We start from the raw sequence: 22,283 nt of genomic DNA, 5'->3' as shown, positions 1-22,283 counted from the left end.
ACCAGGAGGAAGCTCCTAGTTCTTGGATTCAGCCTGGCTCAGCTCTGGTTGCTGTAGCCATTTGGGGGGAGTGAATCAGAAGATGGGGGAGACCTCTGTTTCATTCTGTAACTCTTTCAAATGATTAAATGTTAATAAACATTTTGGTTTGGAGAGAGATCCTTCTAGCAAATGTATTCACTGAAGTTAGCTTGTGAGCTGAAGACGTAAACCCGGAAAACAGACTTGCAATTCCCACTGCTGCATCAACCCATTAGCACAATTGGGGTCCACTGTGCGCCATGCCTGCGCCTCACTCCCATGATGCTCTGGGTGACATCTGAAGGTTCACCAAAGGGGGCTTTTCTGGAAGGGCTGCTACATGGAAGTTTCCAGCTGCCCTCCACCTGTCACACCATGTGGGATGTGGCAAGGGAGACTGTTCCAGAAATGTGCTCCTGCAGCTATGCTAGAAAACCCACTCCAGGGCCCGGCGCAGTGGCTCAACTGGCTAATTCTCCATCTCACAGCACCAACACCCCACAGAGATACCAGTTCATGTCCTGGCTCCTCCATTTCCCATCCAGCTCCCTGTTTGTGGTCTAAGATAGCAATACAGGATGGCCCAAAGTCTTGGGACTCTGTACCCATGCAGGAGACCCGGAAGAGGCTCCTGACTCCTAGCTTCAGACCAGCCTTGGTGGCCGGTGAATCAGAAGATGGAAGAGTTCTTTCACTCTTTCTCTCTCTTTCCCCCCCTCTCTCTGTCTCTCCTTGTCTCTGTGAACCTGACTTCCAAATAAAATAATAAATCTTTGCAGGGAAAAAGAGGATAGAAAAAGAATATTTCAGGCCAGCGAGTGAGGACTGGTGGCAGGGACGCCCAGGTCACCTGTGCAGATTTGAGTCCAATGTCACCACCCCTGGGGCTTCCCTGCCACAGCCTCCCCCGCAGGCATCACAAAGCACAGAACCAGGCGGAGGCAGGCCCATTAACAAAATGCACAGCACCCTCACCAAGGACAATGTCTGGTGGATCTTCCCTTGGCCTTCAACCTTCCCTGGAGCCTGGCACCCACAGATCCTGTGCCTGTCAGCCAGCCGACAAGGGCACTCCCACTCCATTTCAGCCACATCATGCATTTCCCTTCCCTTGAACCTGGAGCGCAGCTACAACAGCAGCAAGCATGTCCTCCCCCGAGACAGGAAGGACAAGGAATGGCAGGGGCATGAATGGCCAGACTATTGGCTACAGTGCTCTGAAGTTCAGTCGGATGAAGAAGACCATCACTGAATGAAGGACTTTCTTAAAATCTCGGGGTTGGCGCAGTGATGGAGCACACTAACCTTCAGTGTGCGGTGTCAATATCTCCTATGTCCTGGTGCATCACAGTTCCAACTCAGCTGCCTGTTAAAGGCCTGGAAAGGCAGCGGAGGACGGCTCAAGGCCTTGGACTCCGGCAGCCACGTGGGAGACTTGGAAGAAGCTCCTGGCTTTGGATCAGCCCAGCTTTGGCCATGGTGGCCATTTTGGGGGAGTGAACCAAAAGATGGAAGATCTCGCTCTCTCTCTCCCCCTCTCCTCTCCTCTCGTCCTGTGTGTAGTTTTTCAAGTAAAGTCTTTTTGTTTAATATTTATTTATTTTTATTGGACAAGCAGATTTAGAGAGAGAAGGAGAGACAGAGAGGAAGATCTTTCTTCCTCTGATTCACTCCCCAAGTGGCCGCAACGGCTGGAGGTATGCCAATCCAAAGTCAGCAGCCGGGAGCTTCTTCCAAGTTTTCCACACGGGTGCAGGGTCCCAAGATTTTGGGTTGTCCTTAACAACTTCCCCAGGCCACAAGCAGGAAATTGGATGGGAAGTGGAGCAGATGGGATTTGAACCGGCACCCATATGGGATCCCGGCTTGTGTAAGGTGAGGACTTTAGCCACTAAGCTACTGTGCTGGGCCCAGTAACTCTTCTTCTGTTTGTTTTTAAATTATGTCTACAAGACTGTTAGAAATTCAAAATGTCAAGAGGATAGTGCCAGCTGGGCTCTGGTTCAAGTTTCTCTGTAAGTGCTGGGGTTAGGAGTGGGTTGGTTCTCTGCAAATGGCTATTAGTGAAAAGTACTGAAGACGGTGACATGTGACATCCACCAGACAGTGGCTGGGCACGGCTCTGCCACTGATGTTGGCTTGTTTACAGGGGAAAGCAAATTCCAATCAATCTCTGCTTTGAAATGCTTGGTTGGGGGCCAGTGTGGCGGTGCAACAGGTAAACTTACAAGCTATAGCGCCAGTATCCCATATGGGTGGAAGATGGGCCCAAATAGTTGAGCCCCTGGCACCCATGTGGGAGAGCCAGATGAAGCTCTGGGCTCCTGGCTTCAGCTAGCACATCCTTTGCCATTGTGACCATTTGGAGGGTGAACTAGTAAATGGAAGCTCTCTCTCTCTCTCTCTCTCTCTCTCTCTTTCTGTAACTCTTTCAAGTAAATACTTCCTTAGAAACAAGTAAAACGCAAGTGCAGAGAATACAATGTAGTATTGTTGGCTAAGCTGCTGCTTGCACACTTGCATCCTATATTGGAGTATTGGTTCCGGTTCCAGCTCCTTACTTCTGACCCAATCTCCTGGTAATGCACTTGGGAGTTCAGGAGAAGATGGCTCAAGCCCTCGGGCCCCGCCACCCACATGGGAAACCTGGACGAAGCTCCTGGCTCCTGGCTTCAGTGTGGCCCACCCTGGGTAGTCGTGGGCAATTGCAGAGTGAACCAGTGGATAGATCAACCTCTCTCTCTCGCCACCTCCTGCCTTTCAAATAAATACACAGACATAAACACATCTTTTTCAAATAAATAAAATGCACAGAACCTACCCTCTACTGAGAAAAATTTCAGCTGCAGCAGACACAAGGCCAGGTCAGCTCTTCCCGACCTGTGTGACTTCCTAGTGGAATGAATGCCTGTGCTTGGCACAGCACAAAATTGGGTTCTCCAGAACTTTCTCCTAAGGGCCTGAATCTTGGGAGACTGGCTAGGTGCAGCAGGAGCCAGGCGTGTGTGTTGACTGACAGTGGAGGCCAGTCCTGGCTGTCCGCTGGCCTCACCTCAGGCCAAGCTCCCGTGCCGGGCCAAGGAGAGCAGAGAAAAGGAGGGAAAGTCAGTTCTGCCCTCCTAGCCCAGGGTGGGCAGCCTGCACACACACAGGCCCTGCTTCTGAGAATTGGCGGGGGGTGGGGGAAAGGCAGGCGGCAGAGTCGGCCCACACCCTTATGCCCCAGTTCAGATTCTCGCACATGCTGGGCACACAGGCTTAAGGAGCTCACAGTAGCAGAGGGGTGGAGGGGGACAGGGGCTTTGGACTTCAGACCTGTGCCCAAAGAGCAGCAGAGCACCTGACAGCTCGTTCTCCAGCGAAATGCATCCAAGGCAGGTGTAACTGCCTGTCAAGGTCTCTGCGCAGCCTGGCTGAGGCATGGCAACCACAAAACCATATCCATAATCACCGTGAGCAGGTGCTGACCATTGTCTCTGATCCAGAAACTTGTCTTGGTTCTCCCTCTCCCTGACCTCACTTGAGCCTCATCATTCTCCTAGGAAATTGACACAACTCTTTGCCCTACTTTGCACATAAGAACAGAGACACAGAGAGGTCAACCTCTTTGTCTAAGGCCACTCAGCTCTTCCAAACAAAATCATTTTCCAGAACCCTGACCTTCTTTCACCAAAGGCATCTGAAGTTCCCAGGCAGCTTGTGCAACCCAATTATGAGACAGCTGCAGTTTCCAGAATTTTCCAAAAACACCAGAACTTCTGCCTCTTCCTTGCCTGGCGCACTTGGCTACAAGGCAGGCTCAAGCAGCCTCTTGATTCACCAGAGTTGAGGGTGGACGTGGGGGTTCCCAGGCAAGACAGACTGCAGTCTTCTCCTTGGCCCTCCTGTCTGGCCCTGCCCACGGCCTGCCACTCCCTGGATCGCTAGGACAGGAGGTAAGGAGTTGCAAACATCTCACGGAAAGCTCAAATCTTCAAGACACGTACAAGGCGCTCAGCATGGATTGCAGGCTTCCACTGACGGAAAATTCTAGAATCACCTCAATAAAGGATGGGGTCCCACCAGAGTTGGGCCTCTCGTCAGGGTGGTGTGTGCATCCAAAAGCCTATGAGGAGTCCCTAGAGGCCACGTCCTGATCAGATGGCCAGCAGGGGCGACACAGGGACCCACCCCCTGCCCTGGCCCAAGCCTCTGCCCTCCAGCCCTCCTCTGCTTTACTTCCTGAAACACAAACATACCTCTGAGCTGTACTTCTGCCACTGCCTGGAGGCAGAATGACCGTAAAGGCTCCAGGGTGCTCTATGATCCTGAGCTTGACCTCAGATGGCTGTGCTGGGCATAGGCAGACAGACCTATGCGACAGAAGTCAGGGCTCAAACGCATGGTCAACTGCTTCTCAACCAAGGTGCCAGACTCTTCCACGGGGAAAGGAGGTGCTTGCAAAACTGGGTATTGCACGTGGAAGAGGAAACGGCAGCCACGTCTTATGCCACACCCACAAGTCCGCTCAAAGGATCACCTACCTACACCCAAGATCCAATGCTACCAAAGCCTTTGTTAGAAAACATGGGCTACAGCTCCATGATGCTTGGTGTCATCCATTTCTTGGCTGGGACACCTACAGCACAGCAACAAAACAGAGAACTGACGAGGACTTGATCCAAAGTAAAAACACAGGTGTCAATGGAAGGGGTAGGGTTTGGTACAGTACTTAACTGTGTACCCTCCTAACTCATAGCATGAGTGCACGGGTTCAACTGACACCTCCCTTAGTGGATTTCCAATCCAGCTACCTGCGAACACACACCACGGAAGCAGCTCAAGTCCTTGGGGCCTGGCCACCCACCACAAAGACCACCCCCCGCCGTGCCTGGGCAGCAGGTGCAGTTCTGGGCTGCAGGTGCAGCCTGAGTCAGCACTGGCTGTTGTGGACATTTGGGAAGAGACTCAATGAATGGAAGATCTCTCAGTGTGTATGTCTCTGTCTCCCTCATCATCCAGAAAGGGAAAAGATGACCCCATTGAATGAGAGAAAATAGCTGCAAATTCTATCAAATAAGGGATTCAAAACACACCATTCCTACAACCCGACAACAACAAAAAATAAGCAAGCTAACTTGTATACCAGAGAAGATACGTGAACAGTCAATAAGATAGGCAAATAGCCAGGCACAAAAGACAAACACCGCATATTCATGAGATGGCCACAGTTGGAAAAGTCATGGACAGAGAACAGACAGCTGGAACTGAGGTGACCAGGGCCCAAGGGGGAGGGGAATTACTGCATGGGTCGGAGTTTCTGATTAGGATGATCTCTAAAATTTCTGGGAGAAGACAACGGTGGTATTTATAAAACACTGTGAAAGGGACCAGCACGACAGTGTGGTAGGTCAGACTTCGCCTTCGGTGCCTGCATCTCAGCATGGCCACCAGTTTGAGTTCTGCCTGTCCACTTTGGAGCCACCTCCCTGCTAATGTGCCTGAGAAGGCCGTGGAGGGTGACCTAAGTGCTTGGGCCGCTGCACCCACGTGGGAGACCCAGAGGAAGCTCCTGGCTCTGCACTGGCCCAGCTCCGACCACTGCAGTCATTTGGGGAGTGAATCGCAAATAGAAGATCTCTGTTTCTTCTCTCTCTGTAAATCCGACTTTCTGATAAGAATAAATAAATGGGTCCTTGCACAGTAGCTTAGTGGCTAAAGTTCTTGCCTTGCACCTAACTGGGATCCTATACGGGTACCGCTTTGTATCCCAGCTGCCCCTCTTCCCATCCAGCTCCCAGTTTGTGGCCTGGGAGTCAAGGACAGCCCAAAGCCTTGGGACCCTGCACCCACATGATAGACCTGGAAAAAGCTCCTGGTGCCTGGGTCAGCTCCTGTCATTGCGGCCACTTGGGGAGTGAACCATTAGATGGAAGATCTTCCTCTCCGTTTCTCCTTCTCTCTGTGAATCTGCCTGTCCAATAAAATTAAATAAATCTTTAAAAATAAATAAAATTTTTAATTATGAAAAAGGAGCCTGGCACAGTAACCTAGTGGCTAAAGTCCTCACCTTGTACGCACCGGGACCGCATATGGGTGTTGGTTCTAATCCTAGTGGCCCTCCATTTCCCATCCAGATCCCTGCTTGTGGCCTGGGAAAGCAGCAGAGTACAGCCCAAATCCTTGGGACTCTACACCCACATGGGAGACCCACAAGAAGCTCCTGGCTCCTGGCTTCGGATCCGTTCAGGTCCAGCCATTGTGGCCACTTGGGGAGTGAATCAGCAGATGGAAGATCTCTGTCTTTCCTTGTTTCTGTGTATCTGACTTTTCAATAAAAATAAATAAGCCTTTTAAAAATCGTGAAAAAAATACTGAAGGTACAAAATGCCACCAAGTTTTAAAGGTGGTTAAGGTGGCAGCTTGTATATTAAGCATATCTTACTACCATAAAAATTGCATCCCTAATAAAAATGAAGGTTTTAATTGTTTTTAAAAAGATCATCCTGGGTGTCACAAAGGACCCTCCACTTGGGGACTCGCTGCCCACCTCCCTGCTCTGAGTCCTCCAACAGCATCCAGGAAGTCTTCAAGTCCCACCCCCTCCCGCCCCTGTCCCACTCCTGGCAGGAAGTGCGCTAGCTCTCAGCTCCGGCCCTGCCCCTCCCTGGGGCTGCTGCTTTGTACATTCCAGTCTCCTAGCCTTATTTCCTGCTGGTTCCTCTTTCCTTCCGGCCTCCTTGGGGCTGCTGCCTCCAGCTCCTCTGGCTGAGCAGCTCCTGGTTCAACTTCATAGTTTTGCCCTCAGGAAGTCTGAGTCCTTTTGCACTTCCAGAAAACTCCCACTGCCTGTGGCACACTCCCAGGAGGCTCCTCAGGGGCACAAGGCAACTCCTTCCCTACCAAGCCCCAGGCCTGCTGGTCAGAAGGAGGCTCTGCCAGGATGCCCTCACTGCTACCTAGCTGCCTCTCCAGAGGGAACCCTTCCACAGCTCCATCTATACCACATACCCCAAAGTGCCCACCCAGCTCACCATGACAGTGGACACCACCTTGGAGCGCTGACAACACCCCAGGCTCAGGTCTTAATGCTTCAAGTTCCTTGGAGGGCGGGGGTCCCTGCATCCTCTGCTTGCATGGCCCAGAGGGGAAACAGACAACCTTCAAGTGGCCCAAGTGCAAAGCTGTGGAGGGTGGTAGCCTGAACGACTGCTCATTGCTGCCAAGGGTTTCTACATGGACAGGCCCTGCTGGGAGCGTAGGTGGGATTGGGGGGCGCAGGGAAGATGGGCAAAGAGGACCGGGAAGCACCCCAGGCAACAGGTGGGCCTACAGGCCTTGTGGGGACATTCCCAGCCTGCCAGGGTGGGGTGTACAGTGGATGGGGATTAACAGCTTTTGCGGGGTGCAGAGTGGCAGCCCAGGGCTGCAGGCAGCAAGGACCTGGAGCTGACTTCAGGAAATGGGGCAGACCTGAAGGAGAGGAGAGAATGTTCCACACCCTGCCCCCTGCCCTGGGCCAGAGCTGACCCTGGGGAATGGGCAGTGTGGCAGCCTCCCTACTCTAAAGTTCTCAACGTCCCCACTCCCAAATTCTCAATCTGGGCCTCAACTGGAAAGCTGCATATAGCTCTTGCTATGCCCATGTGACACATTCTCCCTCACTGGTTACCTGTGGGAGACTTCAGGCTCTGCAGAGTTTGAAACAAAATAAGCTGAACCCCATGCTTTCCTCCCCTGTCGGGTCCCACAGCTATCCCTTGGCCTCACTCTATCAAGCAGAGATTCTGGCATGTTCCTAGGGCTTCCAGAAACTCCTACAGAAATCCCCCGTACCACTCATGGGGCTCCCACACCACGCCTGGTACTCTGCTGTCCCTGACATGGGTGGAGAAGCTGTCCCCAAGGTCACCGTCAGGTCCATAACTGCGGCCTAGCAGGTGCAAGAGCCTGCCTTTGACCCAGCATACCACACCACATGCCCAGGTACGACAGCAAGACCCAGTGCAAGAGCCTAGTAGCTAAATACTTGCCTGTGTCCACCAGGATCCTATATGGGCACTGGCTCATGTTTTGGCTACTCCACTTCCCATCCAGCTCCCTGCTTGTGGCCTGGAAAAGCAGTCAAGGATGGCCCAATGCCTTGGGACCCTGCACCCACGTGGGGGACCCAGAGGAAGCTCCTGGTTTTGGATCAACTCAGCTCTGGCCATTACGGCTACTTGGGGAGTAAACCACCAGAGCGAAGATCTTTCTCTGTCTCTCCTTCTCTCTGTATATTTACCAACAAACAAACAAACAAACAAACAAACAAAAACAAAATAAATCGGACCCAGCACAATAACCTAACGGCTAAAGTCCTTGCTTCTGCTGGGATCCCATATGAGTACCAGTTTGTATCCCAGCTGCTCCACTTTCCTTCCAGCTCCCTGCTTGCAGCCTGGGAAAGTAGCAGAGCATGGCCCAAAGCCGTGGGACCCTGCACTGGCATGGGAGACCTGAAAGAAACTCCCGGCTTCGAATCAGCTCAGTTCCAGCCACTGTGGCCTCTTGGGGAGTGAACTGGATGGAAAATCTTTCTCTCTGTCTCCTCTCTGTATATCTGACTTTGCAATAAAAATAAGTAAGTCTTTTTAAAAATTAAGTAAATCTTAAAAAAAAAATAAGAGCCTTTGGGGTGAGGTAAGGCCCTATTGGATGTATCTTGGCATTTCTGGTACCATGAAGCTGCCTCCTTCTCTCCCAGTGGTCCCTCCTTGTACAGCTGACACCCCCTGTGCCACTTGGTTTGCAGTTTTGGATTGTAGGTGAGCATAGTTTCAGTGTCCAAGGACTGGGATGGGGGTCACATGAAGGGGTACAAAGGAAGCACGTGCACCTGGCCTGGCACAGCTCAGCAAACTTGGGCTACCGTGGGTTCCCGCAGCCAAAAGGAGCTTGGCTGCCAACCCTGACACTCCTTGGCCTCGCACCCCATTAACAGATAGAAAAACTGAGGCAGGGAGCCAGGCCAGGCAGGCTGGACTCTCACCACCTGGCCAACTGGGCGAACCTCCTCTCTCCTGCAGTGTAAGGATTCTAACAGAGTGGTGGGGGTCCCCAGCGATTCCCCCAGGTCTCCCAGTGATTCCCTACTGGATTCTCAACCACAGGCCTGGACCATCACTGAGCATCATGGGGAGACGGGAATCCCAAGGTCATATGTCAGTTTGTCCAAGGGGAGGCAGATGTGGTCACCGAGTTGGCCTCCCAGCTTTGTGCTCGGAGGTGAACCAGATGTGGATTCACCCTGTGGGACTGCAAACAAGGCCAGCGGACCCCGGACACTAGAAAAGGCACATCCTCCCCACTCCAAAGCCTGCTCAGAATCCCACCACCACCATCACCATCTGCTAGACCCTAGCACCCAAACAGAACGCACTGTGGTAGGTGAGGCTGAGAACCTGGCCTTGTGAGGTGCATCTGCACCTGTGGGACAACAGGGGACTCCAACTGTATCCACTGGGAGACATCCCTTCGCAGGCAGAGCAGGCCTACCTGGACCCGTGGCATGAATGAAGAAGTTGAATAACACCAGAGAAACAAGCAGCGAGAGCACTGGAATCCAGAACTCTGGATCCAAGGAGAAAGCGTGGGGCGGGCGGGGAGGAGAAAGTCAGGAAGCCCCAGGGTCTCCACCTCCCCAGGGAGGAAGCTTGGTCCAGGCCCCACCCACCTTCCCTCCATCTCCTGGGATGGCCAGTGGCTACAACACCCTGGGGCATCCTTTCTGCCACCTACAGCCCCTGGGAGGTGAGGGAGGTGCGGGAAGAGAGCTGACCTGCCCCACCCCCAACCTCTGCCTGGCCTGGCTCCAGCTTGGTTCCAGGTCCGTCCTCTTCTGGACCAGAAGAGGGGGAGGAAAGAAAGAGGGGGATGCGGGGGAGGAAGAGGGGCAGGTCCACAAGTCTCAGAATCCCCAGGAGGCTTGGCACGAGGACCCGCGGGGAGTCCGGAGAGCGGTGGATGAGTAAGTAGCATCAGGCGGTTAAGTTCCTGTGTCTGTGAAGTAAGGCCTTTCCAGCCAGCGGTCGCTGTCATCTCTTCCAAGCCTGGGTGGGACCCCCGCCCTGACACCAGGACCCATTGTGTTTGTGGTAGGGAAGGCACCAGCATTCCTGGATGCAACCAAGGCCCCCCCAGGGCCTGGCCCGGACTCCTCCTTGGAGCAGAGAGGCCTCAGCTAACCCTGGCAGGGCAGGCGGGGGTGGGGGCTGGCAGCAGAAAGCAAGAGTCTCCTCCAGGAAAAGGTCACATGTGGGATAAATCCCCGCAAACCCACCGTGCTCTCAATGCCCCCCTAATCCCCAGGAGCTGCTGTTGGGGTCTACCTTACATCTGAGAGAGAGTAAAAGGGACAGCCAACACCTGCCCTGTCTGTGACAGCATGCCATCCAGTGCAGGGTGACAGGCTTAGGAGGAAAGTGACAAGGCTCTGCCAACCCCTTCCGTTTCCCCATCTTTACCAGAGGAAAGGGAATCGGCACTGGTCCCTGCCCTCAGCTTAGATGACTGTGGCAGGGCAGAGAGGAGGGAGCACCATTTCCTCCTCGAGCCTCAGTTTTTTCATCTGCGAAATGGGGTTTGCATTGTACATAAAGATGACATCCAGGAGAGCTTCTCTTCCACCATGACCAGCACGGGGCAGAAGATGGCACTTAGAGAGAGCTGTAAGCCAGGAGGAGGCCTCTCTGAAGAGTGCTGGGCTGGGTACATCCAGAAAAACACTGGGAAATCCTGCCTGTCATTCACTGGAGAGGACCGCACCCCACCGCACCCCCATCCTCCACCCCATAATCAGCAGCCATGCAGGGCACGGATTCCTTGGTTCCCTGGGTGTGCAAGTCTAGAAGCAACAGCTACGTTACGTGTGGGCTGGTGGGGGCCTGCAGGGCTGGCCGCAGGTGTTTCCCCTAGCACGAGGGCACATGACTACTGGCACAAGTGCTGGGGGATGCACACACTAGCTGGTACAGGTTGCTCTGCACACACACAACAGGGCTCAGACCGAACGAGTCTGTGCGGCGGGTGGCATGCAGCTGCCCACGTTCATACATTCATACTGTACACATATTCACACCAACCTATTACACACACACATAGCCAAACAAAAATGCTAGATGTGGCCTTGTTTGGGGGGTGGTTGGCAATACTGGGAGGGAACGCTCATCTTTGCAGTCAGGCAACAGGGAACTCCAATTGTCTACACTGGCGGCATGTGAACTATAACAGCTCAGGCGGCAGTGCTTGGCTTGTGCTCCCAGAAGGTCCAACCTTCAGCGCCCAATACATGCAGCAATAGGAACGATGAGCAGAGACAGGGAACATGAGCCTGGCTCTTGGTCACAGGTGGCCATGAAGACACAGGGTGGAGCACCCCTGTCCGTTTTTACACCCCCAGCCCTGCATCTAACAACTTTCCCCTAAGACTGCTGCTGCTGCTAGCCACTTTGTGTGCTGGGGCAGCTGCCTAGGGGGAAGACCCCGATGTCTGCTGTGAAATATAGGAAGCCATTCTCCCACACAGAAGGGCTTGTGGGAGAAAGGAAGGGAGACAAGGATGAAGGTTGGCCTAGGGCTGACAGCATTTGCACAGCATCCAACTTGCCCGCTGCACAGCGCTGAAAGTTGCCATGGAGCAGAAAGGACTGCGGCAAGAACATGCTGGGAGTACAGGAGCCTCGCGTGTGGATCTCAAAGCCCTCCTGGGGCTGTGTGCCTTCTCAGGACATCAGTGTGGTGCCCTGCTGCCACGCAGCCTTCCCAGCACTCTGAGCCAGCTGTGCCACGCAGCCTTCCCAGCACTCTGAGCCAGCTGTGCTCCAGGCAGGAGCACGGGGGTCCTGTGGGTCGAGCAGGGGTGGGAGCCTGCGGCCAGCGCCCATACTACTGGCTGGGAGTTCAGAGAAAAGGGAACTGTAACAGAGAAACTGCAATAGCAGGCTGGGGAAGCCCAAGCCGGCACAGGGACACAAACTCTGGGGAGCTCCGGGAAGCGCCACTGGGAGCCATCCCAAGCACAACCGGTGTAGTGGCCGGGAGTGCCTCACTGGCAGCTGCTGCTCTTAACCACTGCTGGTAAAGCCTTGAGGTCCCTTTCCAGGGGGGCACCCTGGGTGCTGCAGCGACTATTCCAGAGCCAGAAACCAAACCAACTTCCAACCTGGCATGGCCATCTCACTTCCCGGCTGGCCGACTCCCTACCCCATCACCACTGCCATTCTTCACTCCTTCACTGGCCTCTCCTTTCTCCTGCTGAGTCTCAACTCCCTCGCCACCCCTTTTTCTCCTCCTGCCTGCTGGCTGCTGTGGAATGGGATGGAACAGGTCTTTGCTAAGATCACAGAGAAAGACTGAAGCCTGGGGAAGTCTGGTGCCCGCACCCACCTTCCTTCCGGAGGGCGCGCTGGAGGTCTGGTCACATTTTTGCATTTTTGCTATCTCAGTGGCTTAAACCCTTGCGGGCCACTCTGAACCTCCAAACTGGCTCTGGTGAAGGGCGATGGACGCTCCCGGACTCCGCAGATCCATGGGCACCTCTGGGTGAGCATTCCTGGAGGCCACGGGAAAGCTCAGCTGTGGCTGGAGCTGGGAATGTCGGCTCGCTGGAGTGAGGCACAGCTTCCTTCAATCCAAGAACCCTGTTTGCAAGAAATGTCCCTTCTCTCTGAGGCTAGATTAGCCAAAGGTACACAACCTCTGCACCCAGGAAGCCAGCAACATCCACGCAGGATTCAAAGGACAGTCCTCGCAGCCTTGACTTCCCAGGCCATCTGTGCAAAGGTGTCTCGCCACGCCGCCTGGACAACCCGGCTGCTGCAGGCACACGCAGCCAGGTGGTTCCAGGCAGGTGGCATCTGGATGCCGGACAGCACTCTCCTCGCCCCCCATCGGCAGCCAGGCGGGCCGAGGTCTTTCAGTTTCTAGGACAGATTTTTGCTCTGCTGAGGACGTTGAAGGTGCGCGTGTTCTGAGCTCTCCCAGCTAACGCTCTTCTGCCCACCCAAATTGCCTTTCTCGGCGCCAAAGCTGCACCACCACTGCACCCCGCAGTCAAGCCCACAGAGCCGTGGGAGCTCTGGGCAGCTCCTTTCCCTGACTAGTTCCCCATCCCACCCCACCCCCCGGCAGCGGTCAGCGAAAACGCCCAAACTCTAGCGGAACTTGTGCGAGGACACTCGGTCCTCCTGGTCACTAGAAAGGTCAGTGCCTCGCCAGCGTACATTTCGGTCTAGCACGGAGGCAAAACACGGCACAAATCTTGGCAGAGAGGCGGGCTGGGGCCAAGGAGCAAAGGTAGCTGGGGTGGAGGAAGCCCCCCAGCTGGCCTCTGAAACCCAAGTCTTTGGGGATTTTGGTGAGGGTCTCTAGTTTTGTTTTCCTCCTGCATGAACCGAATCCTGGGTGCAATACGCACCCAGCTCTGGGTACAGGATCTCTGACAGGGAGCGGAGGGTCTCTCCTCATTGTACCTTGCCTTAGTGTCACCGCTAACAAAACTCTAGAGTGTCCAGGTCATTCACACTATCAAGAAAACAACACCTGCCGGGAATACAGCGGATCCCCAAGTCTCTTTCGAAATATTCTTAAAGCAACTTATAAAATCACTCTCACCTCCCGAAGTTTTCCTGTGCATTTACAATCCTAAAAAAAAAAAAAATCTGCCTGGATACTGTGTTGGTTATATTCCCGTTCACCTACCGTCAAGCTCCAAATACCAGATTTGCAACCCAAGCCTTTTACTTTCCTATTTAACCTCACGTGTCTGATTATAGGCTGCTCTTGTGCAGCAAGCGGGAAGCTACCAAAACTAACAAAGTAAAACAAAAAGTTACAGCATCTTCTGCCCCGTCTCTTCCAAACCAGTCTGGGGTCACCTTTTCAGGACCACCCCTCAGCTCCCAGTCTGCCAACTTCCCCAAAGGTGTTATCATGGTCACCCGCCAGCCCTTGACCTTTCTACCCTCATCTCCTCCTCCATTTCTTCAGGCTAATTTCTCCTCCTTTCTTTCAGTCTTTCAAAACAGGAAAATCCACGCTGGTCTTTGAATGAAATTTACACACACTCCTGGAAGTCTCATTGGTTTTTGTCACTCGGGAGTGACAAACAATGCCAGCCATCAACTTTTATGTTTATTACGTTTAATACGAAATCTCCACATCCAGCCCACAGCGGTGCCGCTAGGGTTGTGCCCTGGCCGTCCTGGCATCATCGCCTTAGACCTGGGTGCTGATCATGCTGGGTGCTGTGAATGGTGCAGGTGGGTGGGTAGACAACGGGGAGAAGACCTGTGTGCACCGAATCGAAAGCGAAAGAGGAGGGCGCAGGGCAGTTTCCCCACAGCTGCCCAGGGTCCTGGGACACAGCAGTAAGGCCTGGTTCTCCAGGCTGCTGTTCGAGGAGGGAGTCGTGGCCCAGGGTGAGAGCGTGAAAGACACCGAAGCACCACTAGACAAGTTCTCTGGTGTAGCGAGAAACGTGGGGTTTCCGACTGGGCGAGTGTCCCGGGCCCAAGCAGCGCGCTCTGGCCTTCGGTCTCCAAGCCTGGTGGGAGCCTGCTGGGGTCAGACCGCAGCAGCAGAAGGATCAGGGCTCTTTCCTTCATTATATCATGAATGTGGGGTGCCCAGGGCAGACAATGCAATCACCTTGGTTGCTGTACTCAGAGACAGAGCGCGAGCTCTCCTCTTCGGTTCTTTCTGCCAACTCCGAAAAGACCCCCGAGACAAACCAACTCCGGGTCCTGGCGCAGCTCTAGACCCCGCGCCTCCTTCGTCCAGGGTCACACAGAAGGAGCGCCCTAAGCTGAAGCGAAGGCAGGTAGAGGCCTCAGGGTAGCTCTTCTAGCCTAGCAACTGCTTGCGGCCTGGGCCCGGTTCTCTAATCCTCCTGCGGCAGCAGCAGCAGCGACCCGCCATCAGCAGAGGCAGGCCTAGCCCCTCACCACTCTGCCTCTCCCCTCACTTCTGGAAACATCCAAAGACTCTTCCTTGAGCTACACTGCGGCCCCTTGCAAGTTCTCGCAGCCTGGACCCTCCGACTCTCCCTGCAGTTTACAGAGCCAACAGAGGAACACAGTCACCACTGTGAAAGGCAGCGCCTCGCCTGGGATGCCTCAGTTTCCCCATTTTAGACTGAATCGTTCTCCAACAAGGACCAGAAATCCATCCCTCCCCCAGGGGACTCGGCTGCTGGGCAAAGGCAAATAACTGAGCGAGCCATTTGCGGCTGGTTGTTGGTGTTCCGTTTGTCCCAGGAAGCAGTACCGTGGGATCCGGGTCGGTCCTGCTTTGAGGCCGCCTCTTCCCCACTTGCTGCTTACAGCTGTGTTCGGAGCAGGGGCAGCGCCTCGGATGACACACAGACAGGAGAAAGAGGGCGGCACAGGGGGGACTTTTATGAGCCTCTCTAATGATCCCCAAGAGGAACCAGGGGTTTAGAGCAGTTACTGGCTCTGGGGTCACACCGTGGGTCAGGAGCAGCCCAGGGTCAAGTGGTCACTGCATCCCTTAGCCCCTGTAGCTAATGCAAGAGGAGGCAGAGCACAGGCTGGCTGTGGGGGCCCAGCAGGGCACTGGGGGTGGAGGGGCAGACAAGAGCCCTCAGCTTCTGGACTAGACCTCAATGTCTCCTACGGCAGAGGCTCCGAGCTGCGGGCTCTCCTCCTGGTTAGAGTTCAGGCCTGTGCTCAGGGGGCTGCACGCTTGGTGGATTTCTTTAAAATAGGAAACTCTGGTGCAGTGGGAGAGAGAAGATGCTCAAGCCCTCCTGACTGCGCACCAAGGCCAAGCTGAGGGAATCTGCTTCCCACTTCACGGCCTGCTCCTCTAGCACAGACCAGAATCACAGGGCTCAGGAGAGGCCAGTGGCCACGAGAGGAGCACCTGCAGGGAGCCCAGGGCGGCCGAGAGAGAAATGGGGAAAGCCGCTCATCTTCCTAAAATCTGCCTTCAGTTGTGCTTCGTGGGTCTGGGAGTACACGGTTTGCTCATGAGTGTGTGATCCCGTTGGCTCATACAAAGTGTGTGTGTGTGTGTGTGTGTCTGATGAGTATATACAAATGTGTGAGTACCGATGCTAGTTGTCAATAACCACCTATACACTAGGGTTGGAATAAGAGCAAGGGAAAAGCGTGGAACTCTCCTCGGGTCATCCCCGCTACCCAATGCGTCTTCTCTATTCCCTCTGCCCCACCTCTGTCCCCAGGCCTCCCCATCCGGCCTGGAACTGGGCAAATTCCCTTCTCCGGCAGGACCGGCTTAACCCAGCAGACCTCGGAAGGACAAACTGGACTAATCCAGAACTCTAAGTCCAGAGGGGGAAGACGATCTCTCTCCCTTCCAACATGGGGCTCCCGACCCGGTTTCAGGTAAGAAAGACCGGCTGAGGCTCCCGACCTGCTCTGGCTTCCCACTGCCCTTGAACAGTCTTGGGGCTCCGCAGCCGATCGGGTTGCCCAGGCTTTCTGTTGGTCTCTGCGATCAAGAGGGCTTGGAGGTCGTTCGGGTCAGCTCTTGCGGGTGCCCACGTCAGGCCCTGGATGCTTTGCTCTCCCCATAGCCCTGAGCCTCCCGGGGCTCCGCGGCTGCCTGTCTCGCTGTCCGCTCTGCATTACCGCACTGTTCCGAAGCCGGCAGCCTCCAAAGGGTCAACCGAGGAAGATGCGCACGGGGAACCATGGCCTGCTGGCCCTCAACATTCGCTGGCCGCACTCCCCGGGACCCCGGGGACCCCGGGACCCAGGATTCGGCTCTTCTAAGAACCCCGCTGTGGTTTTCCTCCACTGTGCTACGGGGCTCCGCACCTGTGAAGTTCTCACCGGCGGCGCTAAGGGTAGAAGCGGGGAGCACGCGCGGAGCGGAGCCTGGGCGGCGAACGCCCGAAGTATCCGCGCGTGAAGCGCTGAGCGTCGGCTCCTTCCCAGCTCGCGCCTCGAGCCAGTACCAAGCATCCGCTACCAATCCGGCCGCGGGAGTGGCGTAAGCCGGAGTGAGTTTGGTGGGGAGGAAACCGCGAAGAGGATACCGGAAAAATCGAACTCCAAATGCCGCGCGAACGTAGCCGGCCGCCGGGGATACACAGGAGGCAAACGGGAGCCGTAGATCCTCGTGTCATCCACAGCTGGACCCGCGCCTCTCGCCCGCCGGCCCGCCGACCCCCAAATTTCCCGAACCCAGCGAGTTTCGAGATACCGAAACCTAGACACTTGGGTCCGCCACCCCAGGCTGGGGTGGCAGGGGACACACGTGCACTCACCGTAGCAGGGGACCTGCAAGGCCGCGTTGTGGCCACTGCCGCTTTCCTGCAGTTTGAGACTGCCGTCCGGGGGCGTCTTGCAGGCTCCTCGCTGTAAGTAAAGATGCGGTGGCTGCGCGGGTGGCTGAGGCGGTGGTGGTGGTGGCGGCGGCTGGGGCTGCGGGGTGGGCGGCTGCGGCTGGAACTTGTTAAAAGAGCCCCGTGCCCCGGCGCCGCTCTCCAGCGGGGCCGCCAGGTCCTGCTGCTGTGGCTGCCCCGCGCCACCGTAGCGGGTCCGGCTCTTGGCGTCCCCGAATGCCTGCCCTTTGGTGGCGGCTGACAGGAAAGTGGTGCCGAACTTGTCGCCACCCGGGAATGCCCTGAAAGGCGACGAGCCCTCCCGGCTCTGCGACACCGGGCTGTAGTAGGCGTCCATGGCAGCGGCCGGCGACTCGCAGTAAGAGACGCACGTCTCTGCGTTCATGCCTGGCTGGGGCGGGCGCCGGGCGGGGGCGCGAGCGGGGGCACGAGGACGCCGCCGCGCGCCGGGCCCCGAGTTTGGAGAGGCGAAGAGGTGGTGGCTGCGCGCTCCGAGCCTGGCCTGCTCGCTCGCTCACTGGATCCCTCCTCCTCCTCCTCCTCCACGCCAGCGTCTCTCTCTCTCTCTCTCTCTCTCTCTCTCTCTCTCTCTCTCTCTCTCTCTCTCTCTCTCTCTCTCTCTTTCTCTCCCTCTCTCCCTCTCTCCCTCTCTCCCTCTCTCCCTTTCTCCCTCTCTCTCCCTCCCCACAGCTGGTCCAGGGAAAGAACCAAAGGCTGTAAAAAGATTCAGATGTTTCGGAAAGTTGACCAGATCTCCCAAACCCTCTTAAGGTTTTTGAGGCGGAAAAAAAAAAGAATGATTTTTTTTCTTGACTCGCTCCTACTCTCCTCCTCCTTCTTCCCCTCCCCCTCCCTAGTCTCTTTCCTCCGGCTTCGGCCCCTCCTTTCACCGTCTACGGAGACGTTTCAAACTCGCCGGCGGGGCTAGACAACCCGGAGGCGCCCCAGGGCCTTCCCAGTCTAGGCAGGGATGAGGAGGTGCCAGGACTCCAGGGATTCCCGAGGCTTGGCGGAGAATTAGTGGGTTGTCGGGGTTCCGGCCTTGAGGATGAGGGAATGCAAATTTTCATGACAGGTAAAAGGGGCGGGGGAGACCCTAAAGGGATTGGACCTCTGGGCTGAGGGCCAACTCTTGCTGGTGGAGGGTTTGGAGTCTTGCACGCGCAATTGGAGCAGCCACAGGCCTTCCCGCAGGTACTTTTCCCTAGGTTTCCAACCGGTCTGCCCTAGTCTAGGCGCCACACACACACACACACACACACACACACCGGGAGTTGCCCAGGGCACCGTCTGGTTAATTCTTTCCCTTCACTGTAGCGGCGCTGGCTGCGGCGCAGCCGGGTCTACCGTGCGCCCAGTCTCTGCTGGACCTGGCCCGGGCAACTTAGGAGCGCAGCTCCTTCCCAACCCTGCCTGCACTCCCGGAGACTGCGCTCACCCCAGGGAAGATTCCCAGGCGCAAGCGCGGCGGGGAGAGAGGCGTCTGGAGGATCTTCCCCTATCCCCCGTTGCCGGTCGGAATGTCGCTCTCTCACCAGCTCGACGATTGCGGGGGCGGTGGCGAGATGGCGAGGTGGTCTCTAATCTTACCACCGTTGGGCTGCGAAAAGCAGAGGCTGAGCTACGCTGGGCTCCGATTTACCCTCCGACGATCTCCTCAGGGCTTCTAGGAGGGGACCTCAGAGCGAGGAATTCTTCGCGCAGCGTGGAGCTTCCTACACAAATGGCCGGTCGCGGGAGTGGCTTTATTGGGACCCTCGATTTTCACGAGCAGTGTTATAGCTCAGGGAGGTGCTCTCACCTGGCCGAGGTCACTCGGGGCAGAAGGAGCGGCTGCAGTCGTGAACTGACGCGGAGGTTAATACCTCAGGGACGTGGGAGAGGCGATTGCTACTTGAAGTCCTCTCTTTCCACCGCAGTGCTAAAGCCCGCAGGCAGGGCACGAAGCTCTACAGGAAGGCTGGGACAAGGGGGTGCCGCAGCTGAGCTCTCGGAACCAGAAATGTGACCGGCAGCCTTCTGCACCTAAGGGACCCACCCCCTCCAAATTCCCCCAGCCCAGTCGGGCTGTTTCTGGCCCCACCCCACCCTTTGGTATCTCTAGTCCTTGCTCTACTGCTAAGTGCGCGCTGCCACATCTGGTTTCCATCACGCGCTTACCTTGAAGTGCTCGTTAATAAAGATATTCCTCAACCCGAGCCAGGGGCAGGCAGGCCCGAGCCCCCCCTCCGCCCGGTAGGAATGAGGTCTCCGGCCAGCACGCGAAACCAGCCCACGGGAAGGTCTGTGTGTTGAGTGCCCACTGCCTTGGAAATCTTCCCAACATGGCCATGCCTGTATTACCCTGCCTGTGTTGCACAGAAGTAGACCGAGTCTCCAAGAAACCAAATTATTTTCCAGCATCTTTTAGCAGCCTGGTGGGCAAGCCTACCATCACCCTAAACGCGTCTTGGCAGTCCAGGTTCCTTAATTGAAAAAAACAGGTTTCCAAAAAAGATTTGTTTTATTTTTACGTACTTTTACTGGAAAGGCAAATATACAGAGAAAGAGGTAAAGACTTCCTTCCATCCACTGGTTCATTCCCAAGTGGCCGAAATGGCCAGAGCTGAGCTGATCAGGAGGCAGGAGCTTCTTCTTGGTCTCCCACAAGGGTGCAGGGTCCCAAGGCTTTGGGTCAGCCTCTACTGCTTTCCCAGACCACAAACAGAGAGCTGGATGGGAAGTGGAGCAGCTGGGATGCAAACCAGCACCCATATAGGATCCTCGTGCTTGCAAGATGAGGATTTAGCAATTGAGCCTTTTGCCAGGCTGCAGGTTTCCTTCTAATCCCAAATCTGCCAAAATCTCACCTGTGCACCATAGCACAGGTGTATGGCTCTACCTAGATTTCCCCAGTGTAAATTTTGTATTAGGTTAATGATTTTGAGTTGCAGCTAGAGTACATTCTACATTCCTCCAGGAAGTCTTCCTGTCTTTCTCTTACAGGTGGATGCATCCACTTGCCTACCTCTAGAACCTCTTAGTCGTCTGCTAGCCTGTTTGGCTATGTGTGCACGTCAACCTCACGTGTCAGTATCCCCCTCAGGACAGCTTCCTGGATGCTTGGTGCCCCCACAAATAATTGTAGCAAAAAATATTAAAGCATGAGCTGTATGACTCTACCCCTCAGTTCCTTCTGACTGCCCCATGCAGCTCGAAGTTTCAAGACTCTTTGTTTTTCCAGCCAAGGAGAACTGATCACCCATCCACATCCTCTTCAAGCACCAAGCAACAAAATGGGTAGTGTGCCAGCTCTTGCTCAGCCTGTGCCCCCAGAACAGGGCGTTCTCTTGGAGTGGGTGCCAGGCCTGTCTTACTCACCGCAGGGCATGGCACGTCAGGGGCTCTTGTAAAATGGGTGTTGAGAGCTTGGAGGAAAAGAGAATGACACGCATTCTCAGAGAGAGAGGCATTTTTGTCAAAGGCTTCCAAGCCAGCAGGGGACTCCGGTCCCCAGTGCCAAAGCAGCCTGCGGGCACCCAGATGGTGGCTGCAGCTCCTTCACTTCTCCATTCCTTTTGGAAGATTAAGGAGGTGAACTTTAGTGTCCCCAGTGGTTACAGTATCCCAAGCAGTTACGCAATAACCGTAGGAACCTGTGAGCCAGGTGTACTCCCTGCAATGTCCCCTTCCAGGAAGCTTTCCTCTGAGGCCTCTCACCACCTCCCCAACCTGAGTCTGTATTCCCTGCTTAATTACCTGCCTCATTATTCAACCTTTTCCTGGCCACCTGGGGATTCAGAACCCCCCCCCCCTCCAGCCAGAATCTCTCTGGTCCCATGGAGGTCCTACAAGCATGGAATCAGGATCTCCCAGCCTCTGCGTTTGACTTTGCAGATGGACCAGGGGAAGTGTAAACGCACATGCCTGTGAGGAACCGCTGCAGCCACTCTGCCACAGCGCTCTGGGCACATTGCTGGAAAGAATGACCTGGGACAAACACACAAATCTGCACTGAGTGCCTCTCCCAACACACCTTTCCAAGGGAGGATGCCATGCCGGCAAGTGTGGCTGGAGGTCTCCATGGGCTCAGCCACGGGTTCACGCATTGGCCCTCCATCCATAGTGACAGTCAAGACTCTCCTGTGAAATTCCTTGGCACCCATCTTCCAACCTACTGCTGGCCGCTGGGAGGGCACTCAGCCTAGCCCTGGTCCCATCCTGGCCTCTGCTCTCCAGGTTACCTGTTCCATTGTTAAGCTGCCCTCAATCACTGTCTTTCTACTTGCCTTTTGCGGGGGCAGGTTATGTAACACCTGGGAATGTTGTTGTACAATCTCTTCATTGTGTCCTTTCGCCGTGGAAGTGTCAGCCTGCTCCATCCTGTACCTTCAAGCCTAGCAGGTGCATCCATTTTTCCCTCCATATTTTTTCCCCATCTAGGAATGGGGAGTCTGTGCACTTGAGAGAAAGAAGAGCCTGAAGAGTCTTCCTTATTCTAGCATTGAGGGTCACCTCCTCCGGATGGTGGGACCTTCCTTCGCCACCCTATCTCTGTCACAGACAAGCCTCTTCTCTCACATGTATCACAATCCAATAGCACCTCTCTGTGTGATTTCATTGTCTTCTTGCTTGAATGTGTGTCCACAGCCACTGTCTACAATGCAGCCTGCACTGCTCTCCTTACACACCTGCCCCAAGGGGCAGAGGAGTGGATGAGGAAATAACAGGGACCAGTACTGAGGGCAAATGCCCCGGTTCCCTTGACTCAGGGCTGGTACGCCTAAAGCTGAGCCCGGGGTGGGAGGCTGAGTTGCTTAGAGGGCTCCCCATAAGAGGGGTTCCTCTCTTTCAAAGCAAAGGTGACAGTCATAGCTATCCTTCTCTTCTTTAAAGATTTATTTTATGTATATGAAAGACAGAAAGGGAG

General features: G+C 55.2%; 1 protein-coding gene across 1 annotated transcript in view; it reads right to left on the bottom strand.

Moving 5' to 3' along the window:
- ALX4 (ALX homeobox 4) overlaps positions 1 to 17,887 on the bottom strand; it is a 40,957-nt gene extending 23,070 nt beyond the window's left edge. The window contains exon 1 of the mRNA XM_004585386.2: positions 17,297 to 17,887. Coding sequence (XP_004585443.2) covers positions 17,297 to 17,759 — 463 coding nt within the window. The 5' untranslated portion in view covers positions 17,760 to 17,887. The remainder of the gene's footprint in view (positions 1 to 17,296) is intronic.
- Between the last annotated feature and the right edge of the window lie 4,396 nt (positions 17,888 to 22,283).

This window comes from Ochotona princeps, chromosome 4 (assembly GCF_030435755.1).
Source record: "Ochotona princeps isolate mOchPri1 chromosome 4, mOchPri1.hap1, whole genome shotgun sequence".
In the NCBI taxonomy this organism is placed as follows: Eukaryota; Metazoa; Chordata; class Mammalia; order Lagomorpha; family Ochotonidae; genus Ochotona; species Ochotona princeps.
The sequence above is the reverse complement of the archived record's forward strand: the minus strand, read 5'-3'. Positions and strand labels throughout refer to the sequence as shown.